The following is a 20,812-nucleotide window of genomic DNA, read 5'->3' on the forward strand; positions in this document are numbered from 1 at the left end:
GGCTTACATTCTTTCCAAAATTAAAAGAACTAACTTTCTCACCAATAACCCCTGGAACAAAGTTGCACAAACACCCTAAGGATTACCGCGGAGAAGCAAAGTGAAGCATTGCTTTGCATCCGTAAGTCCCTCCTGGTGCTGGAATCCCCAAAAGCAAGCTGATCTTGGCACATGGACGCCATTACATCATACTGATAACTACTAATAGTGAAACTGCCATGTCAGGTGATTCCTGTTCACATTAACAGTCATTTTAATTACTGTACCAGTAGGTTGTTGTTTGTGAATTTCTGTAAGCAAGTATAAAAAGTATACTATGTAATTGATTGTAATCACTATTTTTGTAATGCTGAATGTGTTTAATGGAAAATACATGGCTGGTTTGTAATAAATTGCAGTGCTATGAAATATTGCAGTTGTATGTTTATGGCTTTATGTTCGAAATTCTTTGTGAACCTTACATCCGCCATCAGACTCCATTCTCCATAATAGTTTTACACTCTGAGCTGTGTGGCTTCCATGCTAAGTAATGGTCATTTTCAGCATAAGAATCTGTCATGTGCAGTATTTATACAAGAAATAAATAATGCATTAGCACAAAGCCAATAAGGCAGTGGCCAGACCACTGTGTGCTTGTGTGTCAGTCCCTCTTTCAAAGGCACATCTGAGTTGCGTTTCCCCTCTAGCATTTCCCCTCATACTAGCCGATGATCTCTCACCCCCAGGTAACTCAGCTGGTGCAGTGGAATTAGATACGTGGAGATAATGATGTGGGTTACAGGCCATAATGATACTCAGTGTAGCAACCTGTACAAGGTTACAAATAAACAGCAAGCTTACAAACAGAAGAGTTTATTCGATGTATGCTGTGGCTATTCTGATATGTAACCTAACTAAAGAATATTTTAATATCATGTTAGATTGCTGCTCAGTCAGTCACCTTAGGTGGGAACACTGTGTTATGTGCAATTTCTCCCATATGAAATTTGGAAGATGGATCTTTTCTGATCTCTTCCCTTTGCTTAAAGTCAATTTCTTTTTCAGATCTCTTCACTGTGTTTAAAGTCTCCTTACGGTTATGTAATCTCAGTAGGATGGCACTTTTGCTATTTCCTCTAAAAAGACAAAATAATAGAAATGCACTTTCCAAATAATTTATAGTTCATTATAACAAAGGACAGTTCAAGTAATCAGAAACTTTGATAACATAATCCATGTTTTCATGAATATGTCAACAAAATAGCCTAATTTGGATTTGATTATATGGCTACCATTATACTAATGCCACATTATCTCCCAAACTGCATTCTACATACTTTCTTAATATCACACAATTATGTCATTCAGTCTCATTCAATAACATGACAAGCAAGAAAGCAAGAATCTGAGTGAAACCAGGCCAGGGCTTTAACTGGCACAGTAGTCTGCCACCATTGAGGAGATCCACTTTTCTTGGTACTGCTTTTTCATACTACACATAATGAGTGTACTTGAACAAATACTTATGGATGACAGAGGTGATATTTGCAAGCACAAGGAGAACATGGAAACTGCACCTAGATAGGGACTCAAACCCAAGTCCCTTGCTCTGAGAGGCAAACATGCCACCAGGCTGCAAAACATAACCCACTCATTATTCACAAACTAACAGAACCCACTCATTATTCACAAACTAACAGAACCCACTCATTATTCACAAACTAACAGAACCCACTCATTATTCACAAACTAACATAACCTACTCATTATTCACAAACTAACATAACCCACTCATTATTCTCATTAGTCTGCAGTTCTGCACCAAAAGCAGGAGGTCTATCTGATTATGACTTCTTTTTTTTCCCATTGACTTTCCACAAATGATTTTTGCTTCTTTTGAAAAATGTTGATTTCCTACTTCTCGCACTTCCTCTTGCTTTTATGCTCCGTGCTGGCTTTCTGGGGTCAGAGAACAATCTCAGTGGGAAATAAATGGGGTGGACCGATTTGAAACAGATTTGAAAGCATTGATCCTCTCTCTAAGAAACTAAGAAATATGGCAAAAACGTTCATGTTATTCCACACTTGCGTATCTTCACTGAAAGGCTTTTGCTTATTTCCGGCATTCTGATTGGCCTGTTCATTATTATAATAAGTGGTGAGAAAGTTGGAAACACCTTCATCAATATATACAAAATTCACTACATAAATGATTCAGTACAGCAGCAGATTTAAGAAGACAGGTTGGGGGCACATATGCACACCTCCTTTGCTTTTGTGTCAATATCAGAATTGGTTTAGACCTTATCAGGATTTGTTTATTGGCCAAGTACATTTCCAAATACAAGAAATTTGACTTGGTGAGATTGGTGAGGGGCAATCAGAGTAAAAACTGAAAAGACTGGGGGACCCGAGCCTTGTTGAGTTTATGTCAGTGGGGGACGCGAGCCTTGTTGAGTTTATGTGAGTGGGGGACCCGAGCCTTGTTGAGTTTATGTCAGTGGGGGACCTGAGCCTTGTTGAGTTTATGTCAGTGGGGGACCCGAGCCTTGTTGAGTTTATGTCAGTGGGGGACCCGAGCCTTGTTGAGTTTATGTCAGTGGGGGACCTGAGCCTTGTTGAGTTTATGTGAGTGGGGGACCCGAGCCTTGTTGAGTTTATGTCAGTGGGGGACCTGAGCCTTGTTGAGTTTATGTCAGTGGGGGACCCGAGCCTTGTTGAGTTTATGTGAGTGGGGGACCCGAGCCTTGTTGAGTTTATGTCAGTGGGGGACCTGAGCCTTGTTGAGTTTATGTCAGTGGGGGACCCGAGTTGAGTTTATGTCAGTGGGGGACCCGAGCCTTGTTGAGTTTATGTGAGTGGGGGACCCGAGTTGAGTTTATGTCAGTGGGGGACCTGAGCCTTGTTGAGTTTATGTGAGTGGGGGACCCAAGCCTTGTTGAGTTTATGTGAGTGGGGGACCTGAGCCTTGTTGAGTTTATGTCAGTGGGGGACCCGAGCCTTGTTGAGTTTATGTCAGTGGGGGACCCGAGCCTTGTTGAGTTTATGTCAGTGGGGGACCCGGGTCTTGTTGAGTTTATGTCAGTGGGGGACCCGGGTCTTGTTGAGTTTATGTCAGTAGGAGACCCGGGTCTTGTTGAGTTTATGTCAGTGGGGGACCCGGGTCTTGTTGAGTTTATGTCAGTGGGGGACCCGGGTCTTGTTGAGTTTATGTCAGTGGGGGACCCGGGCCTTGTTGAGTTTATGTCAGTGGGGGACCCGGGTCTTGTTGAGTTTATGTCAGTGGGGGACCCGGGTCTTGTTGAGTTTATGTCAGTGGGGGACCCGAGCCTTGTTGAGTTTATGTCAGTAGGAGACCCGGGTCTTGTTGAGTTTATGTCAGTAGGAGACCCGAGCCTTGTTGAGTTTATGTCAGTGGGGGACCCGAGCCTTGTTGAGTTTATGTCAGTGGGGGACCCGGGTCTTGTTGAGTTTATGTCAGTGGGGGACCCGGGTCTTGTTGAGTTTATGTCAGTGGGGGACCCGGGTCTTGTTGAGTTTATGTCAGTGGGGGACCCGGGTCTTGTTGAGTTTATGTCAGTGGGGGACCCGAGCCTTGTTGAGTTTATGTCAGTGGGGGACCCAAGCCTTGTTGAGTTTATGTCAGTGGGGGACCCAGGTCTTGTTGAGTTTATGTCAGTGGGGGACCCGGGTCTTGTTTAGTTTATGTGAGTGGGGGACACGGGTCTTGTTGAGTTTATATCAGTGGGGAACCCGGGTCTTGTTGAGTTTATGTCAGTGGGGGACCCGGGTCTTGCTCAGTTTATGTCAGTGGGGGACCCCAGCCTTGTTGAGTTTATGTCAGTAGGAGACCCGGGTCTTGTTGAGTTTATGTCAGTGGGGGACCCGGGTCTTGCTCAGTTTATGTCAGTGGAGGACCCCAGCCTTGTTGAGTTTATGTCAGTAGGAGACCCGGGTCTTGTTGAGTTTATGTCAGTGGGGGACCCGAGCCTTGTTGAGTTTATGTCAGTAGGAGACCTGGGTCTTGTTGAGTTTATGTCAGTGGGGGACCCGGGTCTTGCTCAGTTTATGTCAGTGGGGGACCCCAGCCTTGTTGAGTTTATGTCAGTGGGAGACCTGGGTCTTGCTGAGTTTATGTCAGTAGGAGACCCGGGTCTTCTTGAGTTTATGTTAGTGGGGCACCCAGGTCTTGTTGAGTTTATGTTAGTGGGACACCCGGGTCTTGTTGAGTTTATGTCAGTGGGAGACCCGGGTCTTGTTGAGTTTATGTCAGTGGAGGACCCAAGCCTTGTTGAGTTTATGTCAGTAGGAGACCCGGGTCTTGTTGAGTTTATGTCAGTGGGAGACCCGGGTCTGTTAATTTTATGTTAGTGGGGCACCCAAGCCTTGTTGAGTTTATGTCAGTGGGGGACCCAAGCCTTGTTGAGTTTATGTCAGTGGGGGACCCAGGTCTTGTTGAGTTTATGTCAGTGGGGGACCCGGGTCTTGTTTAGTTTATGTGAGTGGGGGACCCGGGTCTTGTTGAGTTTATGTCAGTAGGAGACCCGGGTCTTGTTGAGTTTATGTCAGTGGGGGACCCAAGCCTTGTTGAGTTTATGTTAGTGGGGGACCCAGGTCTGTTAATTTTATGTTAGTGGGGGACCCAGGTCTTGTTGAGTTTATGTTAGTGGGAGACCTGGCTCTTGTTGAGTTTATGTCAGTAGAAGACCCGGGTCTTGTTGAGTTTATGTCAGTGGGGGACCCAAGCCTTGTTGAGTTTATGTTAGTGGGGGACCCAGGTCTGTTAATTTTATGTCAGTAGGAGACCCGGGTCTTGTTGAGTTTATGTCAGTGGGGGACTCAAGCCTTGTTGATGAGGCTGGCCTCAAAAAACTGAGGTTTTGCTCAGAACAGACATCAGCCTGTTGCAGGACGGAAGTGTGTTGAAGATGTTATGTCAGAGACTGCTGAGAGAAAATAAAAATATCAGAGATGTCAGAGAGATAATTAAAATCTTTGAGGTATTACAGATGCATGTATATTATGTAATGTAATTGTAGTCTTCATCCTGGGCTTACAGACTGCTTAACTGCATTTTCTCTAAAGCTTCACTGATTCCGCAGAAATGCAGACTGGAGGTATAATGCGTTTACATCCCCGTAGATCCAGAACTGTGTTTATATCATTCTGGTTTATACCAGTTTTGGCCAGTTGATCTGGTCGGTCTGGGTTGGGTTTCCAAAAACATTGTAAAATAAAGGCCTTCTTCAAATGGAAGATTAAATAGTACACTAAACACTTTCTGTCTTATTAAAGATGATCTTAACACTACGATTATGGCAGTCTCTCCAAGCATTCACAGACAAACAGAGAACTTTCTAGAAAAGAACAAAATGGGTGATCAAGTTTTTGCAAATGGGGCTTTGATTTGCACTATTCATTAATCTGGTAAGAGCACAGATCTGTTTAAAATGAAGAATGAATACCCCACTTCCTAGAGTGTCAGTGAGGGGTGAATACCCCACCTCCTGGAGTGTCAGTGAAGGGTGAATACACCTCCTGGCCTCAGAGCTGTATCCTGAACGGAAAGGTGGTATGCTACTCTTTGCATCTCAGTAAGAAAAAATGATGGCAACTGATATCTGAGGGGAATAACATGTAATAGTGGGTAAGCCTGTCATAACGAGCCATGAGACAGCTATGGCATTACTGACATACAGCCACAACATCTCATAACATCAGCAGGGCTTTAGTGAAGCAACAGTACTCTGAAGGGAATCGGGTCTGGGAGAGTGGCTAATTAAAATGTGCAGCATGATATCGTCAGGCACTGAAATAAGTACATGCTTTGTCAGTCAGGGCAGGAGGTGGAGCTGCAGGTGGAGCTGCAGGTGGAGCTGGAGGTGGAGATGCTGAGAGCCGCTTGATCTGTTTTCCATTCAGAGCCACTGCTGCTGGTCTCAGGGACTGTGGGAGAAACAGAGATGAAGGACAAACGGAGCCAATGAGCTCCTGTTGTCGAGAGGCTGGACTGCAGACTCGGATATACCAGTGTTCACCCCAAATGAATGTGTTTACATCCAAGATATTTTAACAAAAAAAGGCTGGGAGTTTTCCCACTGTACTTGGTATAGAAGTAGCTGAAAAAGCTGCAGAATGTGGCATTTATGTGTGTTTGTGTATCTACTGTATGTGGGTATTTTATACAGGAATGTGTATGTGTATGCATGCAGGTATGTAGGTGCATGTTCTTGCACTGATATGTGTATGTAATTTTACACAAGTGTGCAGGTGTACATATGAATGCACATACAATGGGCATGTGTGCCTGAACAGAAGTGTGGATGTGACCTCTGTAAGCTGTAAGGTTTTCTTCACACACCACTTACTGGTGCCAGAGAGCAGCATTTCATCAGCTATCATTCATGTCCACTTTGAGTCTTTGTGAGGGAAAGAATAATCTCATGATAAGACAAAAAAACCCAAAACAAAACAGTGTTCAATCGTGTTACATGGATGAGCAGACTGAATGTGACCTGCTTACAGAGGGTCACTGGTAATGGTTTATTCCTCCATCCTGTTTCTGCAGTGATGGAAATGATAAATGGTGTGAATGGTGGTCCTGTCTGCTGAAGAGCAGCAAAGACAGAGAGATGGACTGCAGACTCAGTGACCACTGCCTGGCCACAGAGACCGGCAGACATGAATAGTGTTGGATACCTAAAGAGCAGAGACTGCACCAGCAGTTCCAGGACAATAAGATTGAAACAGAACTACACTTCCTAACTGAATTAACAAAATTCTTTACCAAAATTAGCTTAAATTAGTACCTGAGTTTAAACATCTTCCTGATGAGGAGAAGCTGCCATATGTTCTTGGTGAACATAAAGAGTTCAGCACACTGTCTATCCGACCATCTGTCATTTTGTCTACCTATTTATCTGGCAGTTGTTGAATAAATCATTCTATCCACCTGTCTGTCTGTCTAGTTTATCTTTGACTGCCTCTCCACCTGTCTGCATGTACAAAGCCATAAAAGTGAGCAGATTTAAATTGAAATGAAAATTAAAGACATTCAAAATTTAGTTTTGTTTGTCTTTACCAGCTATTAAAGACAGGTGGAGAGGGCAGAGGACCCTGGAGAGGGTGGAGGACTCTGGAGAGGGTGGAGGACTCTGGAGTGGGTGGAGGACCCTGGAGAGGGTGGAGGACCCTGGAGTGGGTGGAGGACTCTGGAGAGGGTGGAGGACCCTGGAGTGGGTGGAGGACTCTGGAGAGGGTGGAGGACCCTGGAGTGGGTGGAGGACTCTGGAGAGGGTGGAGGACCCTGGAGTGGGTGGAGGACTCTGGAGAGGGTGGAGGACCCTGGAGTGGGTGGAAAAAAACAGAGAGGGAAGAGAGCCCCTGTGTGTGTATGTGTGTGTATGTGTATGTGTGTGTGTGTGTGTGTGTGTGTCTCCTTCATAGATACTGTCACACACTAACCCTAACCTTCCTGAACAGAGACTGTCTCATGCTAACCCTAATCCTAAGAGGATACTGTAGAAGGTGGAGGACCCTGTAGAGGGTGGAGGACCCTGTAGAGGGCAGAGGACACTGTAGAGGGTGGAGAACCCTGGAGAGGGTGAAAAAAAACTGGAGAGCCAGCAGAGGTGAGACCATAGTTGAAGCATTTTGTAAATTTAGAGCATTTGTCTAGCTAGAGGGTCCTGCACGTGGGGTCTGATCTGGCCAGTCGGTCCTGTGTGTGGGGTCTGATCTGGGCAGTGGGTTCTGCACATGGGGTCTGATCTGGCCAGTGGGTCCTGTGTGTGGGGTCTGATCTGGCCATTGGGTCCTGCACGTGGGGTCCGATCTGGCCAGTGGGTCCTACACATGGGGTCTGATCTGGCCATTGGGTCCTGTGTGTGGGGTCTGATCTGGCCAGTGGGTCCTGTGTGTGGGGTCTGATCTGGCCATTGGATCCTGCACATGTTGTCTGATCTAGCTAGTGGGTCCTGTGTGTGGGGTCTGATCTGGCCAGTCGGTCCTACACGTGGGGTCTGATCTAGCTAGTGGGTCCTGTGTGTGGGGTCTGATCTGGCCATTGGATCCTGCACGTGGGGTCTGATCTAGCTAGTGGGTCCTGTGTGTGGGGTCTGATCTGGCCACTAGGTCCTGCACGTGGAGTCTGATCTGGCCAGTCGGTCCTGTGTGTGGGGTCTGATCTGGCCAGTGGGTTCTGCACATGGGGTCTGATCTGGCCAGTGGGTCCTGTGTGTGGGGTCTGATCTGGCCAGTGGGTCCTACGCGTGGGGTCTGATCAGGCCAGTGGGTCCTACATGTGGGGTCTGATCTAGCTAGTGGGTCATGTGTGTGGGGTCTGATCTGGCCATTGGATCTTGCACATGGGGTCTGATCTAGCTAGTGGGTCCTGTGTGTGGGGTCTGATCTGGCCATTGGGTCCTGTGTGTGGGGTCTGATCTAGCTAGTGGGTCCTGTGTGTGGGGTCTGATCTGACCAGTCGGTCCTGTGTGTAGGGTCTGATCTGGCCAGTGGGTCCTACATGTGGGGTCTGATCTGGCCAGTGGGTCCTACACGTGGGGTCTGATCTAGCCAGTGGGTCCTGTGTGTTGGGTCTGCTCGATACTCTAAAGCCATTATGGTGCCTGTTTATTGATTTACTAACTGTTTGGATGGTTATAGTAGTCATGTTCCTACACTTACATGATTTCTTTCTCCCTTTCTGGGTGTGTGTGTGTTCATTCTGGCAACAGCAGCCAACCTTACACGATTCTCCCCTCTGTGGTGCAGGTGTAGCGGTCTCCATGGCGACCAGTGCTGTTCCCGGGGACAACCTGCCCACCTATAAGCTGGTGGTGGTGGGGGACGGGGGCGTGGGCAAGAGCGCCCTCACCATCCAATTCTTTCAGAAGATTTTCGTCCCAGACTATGACCCCACCATCGAGGACTCCTATCTCAAACACACTGAGATAGATGGACAGTGGGCCGTCCTGGATGGTACATGGATTTAATTTGGCCATTTTCATCTCACTGTCATGAGTGTATGTTTGGGTTCAGTTGGCGTGCAAGCAGAAGCGTGCTTGTGAGAATCTTCCTTATTTCCTTATTTCCTTAGTTCATGTGTGGTTGTGCTTACACTGAGGACACCCTGCGCGCATATGTGTTTATTTCTGGATGTGTATAGGTGTGTTTGTGTGTTTATTTGTGTGAGTGTGTTTGTGAATGTTATCCTTATTTTGTTTGTGTGGTTGTGTACTCTGAACACTGCATGTGTTCATTGTTTGGTATTGCACTTATCGTTGTTTGGTGTACTACTGTGCTTAATTTGCATTTCAACTAAGTATCAGCATTGATTACTATATTTAGCAGTATCCCAGTTCAATGTTATCTTTGAACTCTAACCTATTGTACTGGCTAGGATAAATTCTATAAATAGATGACAAAGTACTTTTGTAAGTTTTCTGCTAAAAGTCAGAAATGTCAGTGCAAATGTTAATATTTGTGTGAATGTATTTGTGAGTATTATCCTGTGGTGGTTGTGCCTACTCTGAGGAAACTGTGTGTCTGTGTCTGAATGTTTATTTGTGTGGATGTATGTTTATTTGTGTGCATGTATGTTTATTTGTGTACATGTATGTTTATTTGTGTGCGTTTCTTTGTGAATATATTATTTTTGTTTGTGCTTATTCTGAAAGCATTGTGTGTTTGTGTGTGTGTATGCATATATGTGTTTATCTGTATCTATATCTGTGTGTGCTTGCATGCATGTGTGTGTGTGTGTGTGTGTATGTCCTCTCTTTTAGCACTGTGCACACCACTCCAAATTATGCATCAGCACCTCCACCTTGAGGCCAAACAGAATAATACAATATTATTTTGAAATCCCTTGTTATTAATGTGCTTCATTTAGAAGTCTGAATTGGATGTACAATATCCAAAGTTGTAAGGGGAGAACTGGATTGTTGAAGGACCATGAGAACACCATTCTTGTCCAACACTGCCATCATGTGGCTAAATGTGGTATCAACGCAGTAAAAAAATAAATAAATAAATAAAATAAAATTTTGAGGAAACTGACATCAGCATCAAACTTTCCATCATTTTCCATCAAACAGTTAAGTGCCTATTTTCTACCATTTTCACATCCATTTCAGAGAAAAAAACTGTCTGAAGTAGAGGGAGGGCTCATCTGGCCTGACAGTCCTGGCTGGTCTGATAGCCCCCCAAATTCCAATCTGGATTGAAAACCTTCACGAAGCATTATTCCTGGAAGAATAAATGAATGTTTCCCTGTACATCTAATGGTGCATTTTTATTAAAGTCAGATTCATTACTGTTGAATCTAAATTTAAATTATGTCTGATTATTGCTTTCTGCCTTGTAGGATGTACTGCCATTACGTCTAGATCAATAATAATCTGGATGAATTGAATAGACTTTCATTTCACATTTTAATTGGTTTCATCCAGCAAATGACCTATATTTTCTTTCATACACCAATTGACCTTTAATTTGTTTCAAATACTAAATGACCTTTAGAATTAAAAAAATAAACGGACAATCAGCACGCTATTCTTGTTTTCATGTTTACAGATGCATTTTGGCTGAAGAACCACTAGGGGGCAACTATATTCAGATTGACGCTGTTTTGAGCGAAACAAAAATAAATCAATCAATAAATAAATAAATAAAAAACTTGAAACACCGTCAGTAACCAGACATTAAAAAAGCACGTGTCTTAAATGTCACAAAGCCTTTTATTTTATTCTCCACAACAAAAATTCTTACAATTTATTTTTTCTTTGCAAAAACCCCATTCTTTGACAGAGGAAATTATAGTCCATGCTTGCTTATCCTCTTAATACAAATACAGTAATAGAGCACAAGAAATAATTAATAATAAATTACTTAAGTATAAAAACAGTAGCAAAAAAGTTACATCTATATGCCAGATGTCTTGCAGTAGGTTTCTAATGTAATTGCAAATACAGCGCATTAACATTCTGTCCTCAAATAAAAAATGGAGGGGTAGTTATTCATGAGATAAGGTACATCCCTGGAGCAGAGAGACTGAGACCAGTGTTCACACTATCACTCGAATCATACAATTTACCGCCTCTACATGAACAAGATGTGGTTAAAATTGTTCAGGTTTACATTCAAACAAGTGGGACCCCCCCCCCCCCCCACATCAACACAAGTGACACTACTTCCACCATTTTACAAGCCTAAACTTGTTTTAAATAAAGTGACAATGCTTGTGAGCCAAACATCAAAAAAGATCAACATCCAAAGATTCTTGGTCAGTGGATTATTCTCTAAGTAAGAAAACCATAACAGTCCTCGTGCAATGACGTTACAATGTCTTTCACTGACACACTCAAGAATGACTCAGCAAACATTCATCGGTGCACCTCAGCATTTTGAGATATGTAATGCTATTGAACCAGTTGAACGTGAAGGCATGTTGAAACGAGACAGGACCTTGATCCTCCCTTTACCAAAACCCTACAGCTGCTGTTAATATGCTTTACATAGAGGAGGGATCTTGAGCTCATGTTAACTGTTGCTGCTGGCTTTACTTTAGTGTTAAGACAGCTGAGAACATCCTGTTGCGGTTGCTTTTATTGTGGAACCATGCCTTCAAGGCTAGTTTGTAACCAGCCATAATTCCAGAACACAAAGTAATAGGAAGAAGATGAAGAAGGGGTGGGAGAAGAAGAGTGAGGAGAAGAGAAGAAGTTCAGGCAGGGCAGCAGGGATGTCAGGCTTGTGACGGCACTTGACATCAACTTGTCCACAAGTAGGACATCTTTCTCATCAGGGCACAGCACCAGCTAGAAATGAACTGATGCCAAACAAAAACACACACGTCTCGATCCATAGTGCAATATGTTTATCCCCCAGATATAACTGGATTAGCACAAGGACAGTGAAATAAAAGCTATTTAGCTTTAAAGGTTTGATTCAGTCCAGCTCTAGACGGAGAGCACTACCACTGTGTTGAGGTGCTGCAGCACCAGGCTTTAACATTGTCTTGAAACAGGAACAAATTTCCAGGTACCTCTGGTACCTTGCGAGACAAATGTTCTTCTCTCCTAGATCATAAGCATGCACAGAACATAAAACACTCCCATAAGCACACAGAACACTCACATTAGCACAAAGAACACTCCCATTAGCGCACAGAATACTCCCATTAGCGCATAAAATACTCCCATTAGCGCATAAAATACTCCCATTAGCGCACAGAATACTCCCATTAGCGCATAAATACTCCCATTAGCGTATAAAACACTCCCATTAGCGCACAGAACACTCCCATTAGCGCACAGAGCACTTCCATTAGCACATAAAACACTCCCTTCAGTGCATAAAACACTCCCATTAGCGCACAGAACACTCCCATTAGCACACGGAGCACCTCCATTAGCACATAAAACACTCCCTTCAGTGCATAAAACACTCCCATTAGCACACAGAGCACTCCCATTAGCACACAGAACACTCCCATTAGCGCATAAAACACTCCCATTAGCGCATAAAACACTCCCATTAGCGCACAGAGCACTCCCATTAGCGCACAGAACACTCCCATTAGCGCATAAAACACCCCCATTAGCACACAGAGCACTCCCATTAGCACACAGAACACTCCCATTAGCGCATAAAACACTCCCATTAGCGCACAGAGCACTCCCATTAGCACACAGAACACTCCCGTTAGCGCATAAAACACTCCAATTAGCGCACAGAGCACTCCCATTAGCGCACAGAACACTCCCTTCAGTGCATAAAACATTCCCATTAGCACACAGAACACTCCCTTCAGTGCATAAAACATTCCCATTAGTGCACCGAGCACTCCAATTAGCACACAGAACACTCTCATTAGTGCATAAAACACTCCCATTAGCGCACAGAGCACTCCCATTAACGCACAGAACACTCCCATTAACGCACAGAACACTCCCATTAGCACATAAAACACTCCCTTCAGTGCATAAAACACTCCATTAGCATACAGAGCACTCCCATTAGCACACAGAACACTCCCATTAGCGCATAAAACACTTCCATTAGTGCTGACTCCAAGACTGAGAAATCTGGTGTGAAATCGGCATGATGGCTTTAAACAGAGCAGCGGCTTGTGCAGAAATCTGCATTCCTGAGCAGATGCTGTTGGAACAAATGGACACGTCCTCTCCACCTCTGTGTGGACAGCAAACGGAGATGTCCCCTCCATCTCTATGTGTAATGAGTCAATTCTGTTACAGGCCTGAACGTTTCCCCCTATGCTGAGGACGTAAAGGATGACGCAAGTGTACAAACACATACAAAAACAAGGCCTCGTTCGGGACATCGTTTTAAGTTGGTGTCTAAGAAAGTCAGCTTGTTACCTGTACACCAGGTATTCAACAGCCAGTGTGAGATGAAGAGATTGCCTTAACTTCACCAATACGTCTCTATACACATACACAGCTATAACAAGCAGAAAGAAGCAGAAATCAAGTCAACAGGACCTATAGAACACTATTATGACTTATAGAACAATATTATTGTCTATAGAACATTATGATGACTTATAGAACAATATTATTGTCTATAAAACATTACTATGACTTACAGAATTCTATTATGACTTAGAGCACTCAATTATGATCTACAGAACACTATTATGATCTACAGAACTCTATTATGAGCTATAGAAGACCATTATGACTCAAACGTTGGGCCATGACTCCCTAAACCAAGTGACAGAAGACACAGCCTGGACTGGATGGCTTTTAGCTGGAGCTGACCCTAACCCGGGTAAGTATTCTCACTGTGTGCAGTAGTATTACATCAAAGGGGTAGCGTGTGTTTTGCTCGTGTGTGAGTGTGTGTTAACAGTCTGAGCCATCATCGCATCATCGACATGCCCAGAGTGAGAGAGCGAGAGACCGACAGAGCCAGAGATAGAGAGAGACAGCGAGAGAGACATAAACAGTCAGAACAAGACACAGTGAGCCCTGGCTGAGCCTGAGCGCCTGTCTGCCCTCCATCTGCTCTTCTTCTTCTTCTGGCTCTTTTCTGGAATCTGCTGCCTGTGGAGACCGAGAAAGATAGACAGAGAGACAAGCAGACAGACAGACAGACAGAGACAGACAGAGACAGACAGACAGAGCAATGCAGAGGAGAGAGAGCGAGACAGAGGGAGAGGAAAAGAAAGATAGAGGGAGACACGATAGAGAGACAGACGGAACGAGGAAGAAAGAGAGAAGAGATATATTGAGCGCTATGCTCTTCGTATTCAATAATAGTAATATAAATAAGTCTGAAGTTACTCTGACCAAACGTCACTCAAATAACTGATCTCAAACATTCTACTTTCCAAACCACCCTGACCCGAACCTTGACCCTAACCCTAATCCTGACCTGACTCTAACCCTGCATGTGTATTAGAGCTGGGCTCCCCTACAATACGTTACAATGTTTATGCACACTTGTCTTCCCACTCTTACATTAGTTACTTTGTGTTTGGTCACATTGTCCTTCATCAAGTATTTCTCTACATTAAAGTTTTCAAAGTGTTGAAATCCATATTGATACAAATATCAGTAAAATGACCAACATTTTACCAACATTTTTATTGCAGTACAGATATTTTTGGTATATAGTAGGATTTGCTGTTCCTTTCTCTTCTGCCATGCAGCTGCCAGCAGTTGGCACTGAATCAGTGATTCAGTGAATCACTGTCTCCTGATCCAACTCACCGAATCACTCTCACAAGCTCATGAAATGCTTTATCCACATTCATGGGTGGATCCTTGGCACTTGTTTCTATGTATGTAATCTATCAAAAGAAGGCAAAAAGTAAGTTAACACAGAGAGCAGAAACAGACACTCCTGACAGAGTGTGTGGTGTGTGTTTGAGGTGTGTGTGGTTGTGTGTGGGTATGTGTGGTGTGACTCTGTAAGCTCACACTGTGCTTCACGGCCATCTCCCATCCCTGCTCACTTGTGATCTTCCGTAAATGCACCAGATCCACCTTATTAGCAACCAGGACCATGGGAAAGGACTCCCTACACACACACACACACACACACACACACACACACACACACGCACACACGCACACACGCACACACACACACACACACACACACACACACACACAAGAATGACTCTCATATATAAACACTATTACACCATAAATTAATATATGAAATAGCCAGACAAGGACTGTCTGAAAGAATGAATGGGGGTGTGTGGGAGTCTGGCTGTTCTCAGACCTGTCTTTAACCCTCAGGATGAGCTGATAAAATTCATGGGTGAGTAAGTGTCGCTGTTCTCAGATCTGTTTTTACCCCTCAGGATGAGCTGATAAAATTCATGGGTGAGTAAGTGTGGCTGTTCTCAGACCTGTCTTTAACCCTCAGGATGAGCTGATGAAAGCGGTCCACGTGTGCGAAGCTGGCTTTGTCTGTCACAGAGAACACGATGAGGAAGCCATCTCCCGTGCGCATGTATTGCTCTCTCATAGCACTGAACTCCTCCTGGCCTGCTGTGTCCAGAACTACAGACGCACATACACGCACACAAGCACGCACACACACAGATATGGATACAGATAAACACATATATGCATACACCCACACAAACACAGTGCTTTCAGAATAAGCACAAACAAAATAAATATAATATTCACAAAGACACGCACACAAATAAACATACATATACACAAATAAACATACATGCACACAAATAAACATACATCCACACAAATAAACATTCAGACACAGACACACGGTTTCCTCAGAGTAGGCACAACCACCACAGGATAATACTCACAAATACATTCACACAAATATTAACATTTGCACTGACATTTCTGACTTTTAGCAGAAAACTTACAAAAGTACTTTGTCATCTACTTATAGAATTTATCCTAGCCAGTACAATAGGTTAGAGTTCAAAGATAACATTGAACTGGGATACTGCTAAATATAGTAATCAATGCTGATACTTAGTTGAAATGCAAATTAAGCACAGTAGTACACCAAACAACGATAAGTGCAATACCAAACAATGAACACATGCAGTGTTCAGAGTACACAACCACACAAACAAAATAAGGATAACATTCACAAACACACTCACACAAATAAACACACAAACACACCTATACACATCCAGAAATAAACACATATGCGCGCAGGGTGTCCTCAGTGTAAGCACAACCACACATGAACTAAGGAAATAAGGAAATAAGGAAGATTCTCACAAGCACGCTTCTGCTTGCACGCCAACTGAACCCAAACATACACTCATGACAGTGAGATGAAAATGGCCAAATTAAATCCATGTACCATCCAGGACGGCCCACTGTCCATCTATCTCAGTGTGTTTGAGATAGGAGTCCTCGATGGTGGGGTCATAGTCTGGGACGAAAATCTTCTGAAAGAATTGGATGGTGAGGGCGCTCTTGCCCACGCCCCCGTCCCCCACCACCACCAGCTTATAGGTGGGCAGGTTGTCCCCGGGAACAGCACTGGTCGCCATGGAGACCGCTACACCTGCACCACAGAGGGGAGAATCGTGTAAGGTTGGCTGCTGTTGCCAGAATGAACACACACACACCCAGAAAGGGAGAAAGAAATCATGTAAGTGTAGGAACATGACTACTATAACCATCCAAACAGTTAGTAAATCAATAAACAGGCACCATAATGGCTTTAGAGTATCGAGCAGACCCAACACACAGGACCCACTGGCCAGATCAGACCCCACGTGTAGGACCCACTGGCCAGATCAGACCCCACGTGTAGGACCCACTGGCCAGATCAGACCCCACACACAGGACCCACTGGCCAGATCAGACCCCACACACAGGACCCACTAGCTAGATCAAACCCCACAAACAGGACCCACTGGCCAGATCAGACCCCACACACAGGACCCAATAGCCAGATCAGACCCCACACACAGGACCCACTAGCTAGATCAGACCCCACTTGTAGGACCCACTGGCCAGATCAGACCCCACACACAGGACCCACTAGCTAGATCAGACAACGTGTGCAGGATCCTATGGCCAGATCAGACCCCACACACAGGACCGACTGGTCAGATCAGACACCACGTGCTGGACCCAGTGGCCAGATCAGACCCCACACACAGGACCGACTGGCCAGATCAGACCCCACGTGCTGGACCCAGTGGCCAGATCAGACCCCACACACAGGACCGACTGGCCAGATCAGACCCCACGTGCTGGACCCAGTGGCCAGATCAGACCCCACACACAGGACCCACTGCAACACAGACCACCCAATACTTATACCAGACCCTCTTGAGTTCAGTGTTATAGCTTTACTGCAATTACCTCTTAGCATCTTGAAACTCTGGAAGCAAATATAAACTTGTTCTTGGTATTACTCCTGTTCTATACCTCGTCATCCTACTAAAATGATATATTCTTATTTTTAAATGTGGTTCTATGTGTCCTGTTTTCCTGACCGTGCATATAGAGCTCTACCTGTGAAGTATCGAGATTCATGTTATCACTTCTCTCTTGCAGCATGAGTGGGAGCAGCAGAACACAGTGGGCAAATAGCCCAGTTACACTGATAGGTCTCAACAGGTCCGAGAGGAACTGTGGTCTGACCACAGCACTGCTCCTTCCTGTGAGTTCACAACACCGGGAAATCCAGTTTCCTCCCAGTGTGTATGGAGAGTTCATACCCCCCACCCCCCCACCACCACACCATCGCACTTATAGCACTGCATTAAAGGTACACGGAGTTATTCTCTGTATTATGAATAAGTGGCTTTCAATTAGACACACGGTTGTCCATGACTTTAAAATAGCAGATCACTACTACAAGCTGAAGGAAAGAAGGAAGTTTTCAGAGCTCACCAGCTGCCATGGCTACCAGTACCATCTAGCATTAAGTACGTCTAGTGTGTTCCATTACATTTTGTACCTCAGCTAAACCATGTCTGGTTTGGAACTGAACAATCAGTTGAAGTGTCCTGAAATTTAATCGGTTAAAAAAAAAAGAAAAAAAAAAAAAAAGGATAAAGTAGGCGCACTGGTGGGTGCTGTATAATAAAACACAAAAAATAATGGGTGAGCAGGTGCGGAGCACAACACGGAGCCGTTTCAAAATGCCTTCTCCCAATCAGCAATAGTTCTTTTTGTTAAATAACCTTTCACTCTACACCCACACCGTTTTATGACCTGACCTCACCTACTCACACTGCTATCACCGTATGGTCACGCATACTTTTTCAGATTACGGAGTGTGTTCACACAGTTCCCGGGCCAGCCGCTAAAACCCGTTTATGCTAGTTCTGCTGGCGGCTAAGTTTGCCTTATTCTGTACCAGCCGCCACCCATTCTTATGTCTTTCATATACTTCGTACCTTGGCTGTAACCTCCTATAAGAAAGCACGTACACTTTCTTACGATCAAAAAATAATAATAATTTTTTTTTTTTTTAAAGGACGCTGCTATTTCCTTCCCAAAACAGCAGCGCCTCCGCACCAAGAGGAAGAAACGTCTCGAGAGCTTCTGATACTCTACCGAAACGCCCTTCGCGAGCTTTCCTTCATTACTGGACCATTCAGTTTCTCTGTTAAGAACAAGAAATGGTTCCGCAAATCGATTAAAGCTCGAACTATCACTGAATTATACAAACCCAAACCGCTGACACAAACGCACAGGCAAAATGATTTGTTTTATGCTCTTCAAAAAATATTTTATGCCATAACTGTCAAGACAATGCTCGATAATAAACAACATAAATATACATTACCGTTTAACGAGCAGACACCATATGCGAATGAGAAAGTCCCTTTCAACAAATGATGCAGCCGACATTACAGTGGAAACAGACGGAATGGTCTGCACGGCTCGTCTGTTGCACAGTTCAACGTCGCTTGCAGCGCGGGGAGATCGACATTACCTCCATCCGCTAAAACTGTTTCAGTTCCTTACACATCAACAGTAGCTAAAATTTACACTGAAGGGAGATTATTAACTTCATCCGCAAATATATTGCTTTTTTGAATTGTTGATAGTTAGGCAGTTTGTAGGAACATAATTCAACACACCAGGTTTGCTCAGAAGGGGCTTCCGATTATCGTTTTAGCTGGAATAATAAAGAACTGTACAAAGTGTCGACACGGACATCCCTCTGATACACATGGACCATTCCAGCCTTAACGCCTGTTGGTTTACAAGGAACATTTACAGAAAGAAGGAAAAATGCTATTATTCGAGGACAAAGACAGAGATCATGCAACCTAATATTAGCTGCTTTTTCAGAATATGTAGAGTGCACTAAGTTGTTTTCTTTTTTAAATATATATTTAGGAAGTGGGGAAATCAGATACAGGAAAGCTCCCAGTGGTTGCATGATGATTGGAGTCTCGAATCACTTACTTTATTACTTTGAATATGCTTTTGTGTTCAAGTACGTATTTGGTTAAACAGATTTAATCATGAACTCTGTTTTTTTTTGCTATTAAACATATAGCCATATCCCTAAAGCACTAATTGGCAAATCATGTTGCTTAATTTTGTCATAAAAAGCTATTAGTATGATCACTGCAGAAACAATAGCTACATTTGTTCCTTAATCATTTTCACAAATGGCAACTATGTAATTTGGAGGTAGAATTTGGTAGCAACAGGATTTGTTATAATGATGTGCTCTAAAGCTCCCACTAACCCCCTACAGAACATCTCCTTCTTAGGTAAGAATGGTTGCCTAGTAACTACCAGGCTTCTCCCAGCATTCTCTCTTTTCTGTACAACAGCCAGAATCAGTATGACATCATCATGGAAGTCCAAAATACTCACTCTGCTGGAAAGGTCAGAATGTGCTAGACTCCCAAACTGTGACAGACTGTGGTCCTGTAGGACGTTCAAACCCAAAGCAGAATCATAAAGTTGTGGTCTGAAATTGTGCCTCTTTTTTAAACAATAGGACTGCATTTACACAATGTGTCATGCACAGTTAATCCATCAGATGGTGCTGCTGCCAATGTGATATTTTAGGGAGTTTGTTGGTTGGATTTACTTAAAGTCATTTGACAATCATGTAATCTTTAAATTATATTAAAGTTATTTGTTTTGTATCATTTAAAAGAGATGTGTGAAAAGCTACAAGGCAGTTTGTAGAAGTCAGACGTTCTAAAACTCTCTCTCTCTCTCTCTCTCTATGTGTGTGTGTGTGTGTGTGTGTATATATATATATATATAATTTGTGTATGTGTATCGATGTTTTTAAATAACGTGTTATTCATTAATTTAAATAGTCTTACTTTAAATATTCTGTGATGTTTAACCCCCCTTTTCCACCTCAGCGCACCAGCTGACCTATGTAAGCACATATCGTTCACTTTTGAGAAGAAGCGTGACAATATGGTCCACAGAGGACGGTCTGCTCTTGTAGTCTCTGGTTTCCATCTCTGAACGCTCATATTTAACTCATCTTATAAGGCTGTTTTTTGAGTTGGGTTGTGCTCAGATGGGCCTATATTCAAATATAAGCATCTAACCTGTAGTTTTGCGGTCCTACAGCACTGGAGCTAAGGGACATTGCACTAGAAGGTTGTCCATATCCTAAAAATGGGTAAATGAGAAAACTTCATTCCTTATTCAAGACTGTAGAACAGAGTACAATATCGCCACATTTCTGTCAATAGACAACTTCTAGCCCGAGAGAGGGAGAGAGATGAAAAGATGTATATTTTGTTCTGCTGATACCACACCTCCACCAATGACCCCGCCCCCGTTGGTAGACCTATGAGAATGTGGGCGTGCGGTACATTTGCGCCATGTTAACGCTGCACGTT

The 20,812-nt window shown here is 43.8% G+C and overlaps 2 protein-coding genes across 3 annotated transcripts in view; one reads left to right on the forward strand and one right to left on the reverse strand.

The window, feature by feature from the left end:
• The window catches only part of pth2rb (parathyroid hormone 2 receptor b), a 12,938-nt gene extending 12,541 nt beyond the window's left edge, over positions 1 to 397 (forward strand). For both annotated transcript variants that reach the window (XM_027016658.3, XM_081706455.1), the window contains exon 8: positions 1 to 397. This exon is cut by the window's left edge and continues 829 nt beyond it. The gene's annotated coding sequence lies outside the window, so the exon portion shown is untranslated.
• A 10,419-nt stretch (positions 398 to 10,816) lies between these two features.
• mrasb (muscle RAS oncogene homolog b) lies at positions 10,817 to 19,076 on the reverse strand. Its single transcript, XM_027016648.3, has 6 exons — positions 18,766 to 19,076; positions 16,315 to 16,521; positions 15,368 to 15,521; positions 14,928 to 15,027; positions 14,718 to 14,797; positions 10,817 to 14,048 (listed from the first exon to the last, which is right to left on the reverse strand). Exons 2-6 carry the CDS (start codon positions 16,505 to 16,507, stop codon positions 13,952 to 13,954), a joined length of 624 nt encoding a protein of 207 aa, XP_026872449.2. The 5' UTR covers positions 16,508 to 16,521; positions 18,766 to 19,076; the 3' UTR covers positions 10,817 to 13,951.
• Between the last annotated feature and the right edge of the window lie 1,736 nt (positions 19,077 to 20,812).

The sequence above is a fragment of the Electrophorus electricus genome, chromosome 23, assembly GCF_041902795.1.
Source record: "Electrophorus electricus isolate QZ-2024a chromosome 23, ASM4190279v1, whole genome shotgun sequence".
NCBI lineage: Eukaryota > Metazoa > Chordata > Actinopteri > Gymnotiformes > Gymnotidae > Electrophorus > Electrophorus electricus.